General features: G+C 47.8%; 1 protein-coding gene across 1 annotated transcript; it reads right to left on the bottom strand.

The window, feature by feature from the left end:
• Positions 1 to 1390: 1390 nt before the first annotated feature.
• On the bottom strand, positions 1391 to 5752 carry LOC102702552 (beta-fructofuranosidase, insoluble isoenzyme 2). Its single transcript, XM_015836628.2, has 7 exons — positions 5503 to 5752; positions 4839 to 4847; positions 3408 to 4294; positions 3079 to 3240; positions 2216 to 2466; positions 1901 to 1991; positions 1391 to 1806 (listed from the first exon to the last, which is right to left on the bottom strand). The coding sequence occupies exons 1-7, from the start codon at positions 5702 to 5704 to the stop codon at positions 1621 to 1623; spliced, it is 1788 nt and encodes a 595-aa protein (XP_015692114.1). The 5' UTR covers positions 5705 to 5752; the 3' UTR covers positions 1391 to 1620.
• Between the last annotated feature and the right edge of the window lie 240 nt (positions 5753 to 5992).

Here is a 5992-nt window from a genome sequence, read left to right as displayed (position 1 = left end):
TCCTTCAATAATAACCCAGCCCTATAGTTCAAATTTAAACTATAGAGCAGCACTTATTATGGGATGGAGTTAGCAGTAGACTAGAGCACACACAAACAGTGTTTAACGTTATACTTTCAAAAAAAAAGATAATCCACTCCCAGATTAGTTCTAGCACTCACAACTCACAAGTCACAACTGCGAACTGTGTGTTGCCATCTGTATTGTGCACTTCATGCTATGGTCATTTTCTTTAAAACATTTGGCTTTCACTAGATAGATGTGTATGATCAATTCGCATCTTTTTTTTTTTCGTTCTAAAAGAACGTGTGGTCTAATCTCATATGTCACCTAGCGCTGATCTTTGGCATGGTTGTTTAACTTTCAGTCGCACATTAGCTCATTGACCTAACTATGTTGCAGTCAGGTGATCTAATTTTCATCTTTTGAGACAAAAAGATCACCGGTCCTTCATGGAACTTGCCAGTGGGTCTTCTTTCCTTTTTCCACCCCCGTCACACTTTCATTGATTAATTATTAGTGGTTCCTCTCAATTGGGTGAGGCTCTCCCGGATCAGGATGAATGGGCATTTGCCTACCCAATATACACATTTGAAGTTATTTCTTTCTAATTAATATTTCCTGAAACAAGGAAGTCACTGTCCGCAAAAGAAACTATTAAAAACTAATGTTTTCACTTTCACATAAAACATTCAGATATCTCTTTTGGTAATGTCAGTGGTCTGGTCTTTGCATTGAAAGATGACATCTTCAGAAAAAAGATAGTGGGATCGAAGTGTATATAACACCAGCGCCCACTCACGTAGGGATGTCAGTTGGACCCGCGGGTATCGTCCTGATGGGTAAGGTATACGTGGATTGGGTACCCGCAAATATACGGGTCGGACGTGGGTGCATGTCTTTGCCATGGTCCTAAAAAAGATACAAATATCCTACCTCCATGCAACATGTAAAGTAATCTGTCCCATAGAAAATTCTAAAACATATGTTGAATCTGGATGTGTTGTTCAACTTTAGTATGAACTATGAATAATAATAATATTGTTGTGGCTCGTGAATTCCAGACTTTCAATAATATGCATATGCATGGTGAAAAAAACATGGTGGACAATAATATGCATGTGAGATATGAAATTGTAATTTGATTTAATTAGTTGTTAGTTGATATATATCATTGTTGGTTGGTATGACAGATATACGTGCTAAATTTGAATTATTCTTGCTACTATGATCACTATGATGTGATATTTATCGAGGCCCGGTAGGTACCCGAAACCCGGTGGACGCAGACGTAGATACGAAACTATACCCGTGAGTATACTCGCGGGCGGGTAAAAGTCAGGGTCACGAGGCACCTTACTTGACCCACTACCATCGACTCATGGTTATATATTAGCATCAATCTTTATTAGTCCTAATGGCATCAATGGATACAAATTGTCCGCTTGGTATATGCACACAACACGTGTGACTGAAAGTCTGAAACCATTTTGATCGAACAAGGGACATGATTTAGCACATAAGGGCGATCAAATTTCAGCTGAAACTCAAAACAGCTAGCTGGCTAGTAAGGTGGCTCTCATCATTCATCATGCATCTATGTATCTCCTCCAAATATTATTAGGCGCCATTCATGAGTGGCTTCTTCATCTCCCACGCGGTGAGCTGTGACACCTTGATCTCCGCCTTGCCATTGTTGAAAACGTAAAGGTGGGCGTTCTTGCCGATGGCCAGCGACGGGTACACCCTTGACAGGATGCAGGCCTTGCCTCCAGCTCCGAAACTCTCAATAACGGACCTGTCGATCTGCAGAGAAAAATTAAGGAGTATGATAACATATACAATTTGTCACCTCTTTTTTGCACTTTAGTTTGGTCTTGATATACACATAACCACGTACCAGGCTTCTCAGAGATATCTTCCCGTTCGTGATGTCGGTGTCAACAAAACCTGCAAATGTCGGCTGGTACAGGTTTGGGTTGCGCGAGGACCTGCATCCGACCAAGAAATTGAACAGGAGTCAATGCAGTATTATCATGCACGATTGGCCATGTGTGGTATTGTCGTTCTTGCTAGTGCGATCGATCAATGATCTTTCTGTGGTCGTGCCTAAGCAATATTAGCTGCTAATGCGCGCGCGCCTGTGCTGGCTAATTAATTGGCATAACTAGCGTCTGCGCATTGAGACGATTGATTAGAGAGAGAGGTGACGTACTTGGTGGGGTCGGTGCACATGAGCACGACGGGTTTGCCGCCGGCGCGCGCCGCCCTGAACACCCTGAAGAACACGGCGGTCTTCTCCTCGAGGCCGGCGGAGGCGAGCACCCACAGGCCGAACGGCCCCACGCCGCCCCTCGCGTCGGCGCCCCGTGCGCTGCACAGCCTCTGCGCGTCGTACGCCATCGCCGGGTCCAGCCGCTCCGCCGCCCCCAGGCTCGCCACCTCGAAGCTCACCTCCACGTCAGCCTGTACGTGCCACCAACCGAAACAGATGATCAGCTCAGCTAGCTCGTATGACCACTCACGGCAGTAGTATAATGAGACTTAGTCATCTTTTTAATCATTTTGTTAGTGAGGAGATAGCAGCAAGCATGCAGTGATCACTCTGTAACCTGGAAGTTGTACGTGATATCTGCAGATGTGCTGATGACGACAGGATCGGTTACGAGCAAAGGGCAGATCAGGAAATGCAGGAACTGGCAAAAGGGACGAGAGGAAAGCCACAGAGCACAAGTAGTAGCTAGTGTTTAGTGGGCACTGCACACTGGACACAACTTCAGGCGTGCCGGATAAGATAAGAGGTCCAGGAGACCAGCATAACTTACTACTAATTACTTTTATGCACAGGCCAAGTAATTACTGCTCGCCTGAACTTACTTTTGCGGGCAAAACAAGTACTCCCTCTATTTCATAATATAAAACTTTCTAGTCTTGTCTAGATTCATATAGATGCTAATGAATTTAGACATATTTATAAATTATATATATTTATCAATTGATGAATTTAGACAAAACTAAAAAGTTTTACGATATGAAACGGAGGTAGTAGATAGCTACAGATGTAAAAGGACGAAGTACCTGTGCAGTTTGTAGCCCAGTCACCTCGACGTGTTCCCCTGGCTTCACCACCCTGTCCTTGAGGATGACCGGCTTCTTCCCTCTCAGCCTCTCGACCTCCTCGATTGGCCACTGCAGCAGTTGCTTCCCACTTGGGTCCAGCCAAACCTTCCTCGGAATAGCCTAAACATCACATCGCAACACACAATTCAGTCAAGATAGTTGACAAGATTACCTGCAAAATCAGTTGCTAATCTTGCAATTTGACGCTCTGAAGATGGCAACTTATATGCATGGTGGACACGCAATTAGCCAACGAGGCATGCATGCACGTAGGGGTCGTTAATTACCTGGATTCCGGCCCAGCCCTTGGCCACGTCGTCGGCGGCGGTGTCGGACTCGTTGGCCCAGCCCCAGAGGATCCGGCGGCGCTTGGCCGGGTCGTAGAACGTCTTGGACGCGTAGAAGTTGCCGTAGTCGTACCGGAGGTGGTGCTCGTCGCCGTCGGCGTTGTCCGGCACGTACCGCTCGGCCTTCCGGTCGTACGTGCCGACGGTGTAGTAGTCGTACCGGCGCAGGTCGAGGCTGTTCTTGAGCACGTACTTGACGCGCGCGGCGGCGCCGCCGGAGGCGTCGACGACGACGGCGGTGGTGTCGACGCCCTCGCGCCGTCCGTCCGCGGTGACCGGGTAGAAGTCCGGGCACTCCCACATCCCCGTGGCCGCCGAGTGCAGCGGCTGCGCCACCCGCGTCCACCGCCGGAAGTCCTTGCTCCGGTACACGTACGCCACTCCGCGGGACTGCCCCGCGAGGCTGCCGACGAGCAGCCGCCAGTGCCCGTCGGCGCCGCGCCACGCGGTGGTCGGGTCGCGGAACTGCGTGGCGTTGATGCCGCCCTCGGGCACGATCACCGGGTTGTGCCCCGGCTTGACCCACTCCCGGAGCAGCGGGTCCGACCGGTTCCTCGGGAGCGCCACGTTCTGGACCTGGTAGTTGACGTCGGGGCGGTTGACGCCGGTGTACATGATCACCGGCGTGCCGTCGGGCATCATCGTCGCCGAGCCCGACCAGCAGCCATACTTGTCGCCCTTGATGCTAGGCTCGATGGCCGGCTTGAGCGCCACCCAGTTGATGAGGTCACGTGACACCGAGTGCGCCCACACGATGTTACCCCACACAGCTCCCTTGGGGTTGTACTGGTAGAACAGATGGTACCACCCCTTGTAGTACATCGGCGCTGCACGAGCACGTAGTTTTCATCAAATCAACAAATCTTCCATCTTCATTCAGCCATAGCAGTACAGTCAAAATTAATTACCATTTCAGTTTACCCACATGTGTTTCACATTAATTGCATTTTGTCTCGGTTGCTTATGATTAGTATGAGCACTAGATAAATATGGCCATATGGTATAGAACATTGAACAATTAATAGATGCTTCGTAGGACAGGGGAGTACACTTTTGGATAATTCCTTTTTGAGATGAATTTAAAATATGATCTTGTGGCCATGAGGCCATGGTAGGAGGCTAGGAGCTAGCTATCCCACGGTCGACAAGCAAGCCTGCATGTGGAGTCCCAGTGCGCCTACCATTTCCCTGCTAAATGCGCTTTTAAACCTTTAATCCTACCATAAAAGGCGTCACTAACTACAGTTCTTTCCCGTGAAATGAACTTGCAAGTTGCAGAGTAAAGGATTTGGAGTACTACAGCAGATTGTAGCATCATCGAAGGACAGAGATTCGTGACAGGATATTAAAAAGGGTAGGAAAACGACGTACCGTTCGGATCTTGAGGTTTCCAATGTTGATAACGCAGCAACAATCACAGCGCAGCAGAGCAGAGCACCCCCACCAATAGCAGCACAAGAAAATTGCCGGTCAGGAATCAGCCTCGTCAAGAATCATTAGCAGGAAAAGTAGGACGAGATAGTTATTATATTGTTTAGAAGGGACTGTTACTAAACTAACCACTAGCTAATTAAAGGTTTTCTTTTTCGCTGAAGAGAGAACGCAAATTTTCAGTAGTTTACTACTTCTGCAGTTCTTTCGGCGTGGGTAGTTTCCTGCTGATTAAAGGTTGGCTCTGTTAGCTGACCGAAACTAACATTCAGACATCTTAATTAGTAGAACACAATTGACATAAGAGATTGATGGCTTAGTTTCCTGCTCGTAATTCATGTTGTACCAAAAATTCGACATGGCTATGACATGAATGCTTTCATGCCTTACTGTAAATTGATCAAGTTTAGTCATTTAGTTCTGGTGATGTTGTACACAACAACGCCCTCAAAAACTGTCTGCGTATTGCTCTGCATGTTTCAGCGTCTCAACTCTCAGCAGCAGAGCACTCTGTTCAGTTTGCTCAACGTTCTATATACCTGCAAATCACACAGCCTGACGTTCTAGCATGAACAATGGTAACGTATCAGTTAGATTGCATTACCATTGATCCAGTTCTTGGGTGGCTGGAAATGGTACCCAGTCCTGAGCTGCGAGTCGACGATGGAATGCGGCACGCCCTCCGCGGCGGCGGCAGTCGCCTGCAGCTCGAGGTCGTCGTAGACGACATGCGACGCTCCGGCGTGCTGCTGGAGCAGCAGCAGCTGCACCAGCCATGCCCAAGCCACCCTGCCAAGAACTCCCATTGTTGTTTGCCTCTCACTTGGGGCTCAGAGGTGATGGCGTGGGGAGAGATGGATGAGCAGAAGCAGAGGAGTGGGGGACCTATTTATACTGCGAAGGTGAAGCGCTACGCTATCGAGATGATGTTTCTTAAGCGTTGAGATTTCAAAGACACTTCTTCTATCAAACACGCTCACAATGTATAATGTATAGAGACTGAGAGGAGGGCATGTATGGGCTTTTTATTTACCTGCAGACCTTCATATTATCATCCGACAATAATACTAAATTTAATTTATAAAATTAAAATA

Source organism: Oryza brachyantha, chromosome 4, assembly GCF_000231095.2.
Source record: "Oryza brachyantha chromosome 4, ObraRS2, whole genome shotgun sequence".
NCBI lineage: Eukaryota > Viridiplantae > Streptophyta > Magnoliopsida > Poales > Poaceae > Oryza > Oryza brachyantha.
Note: the sequence above shows the minus strand (reverse complement) of the source record. Positions and strands in the feature narration are given on the sequence as shown.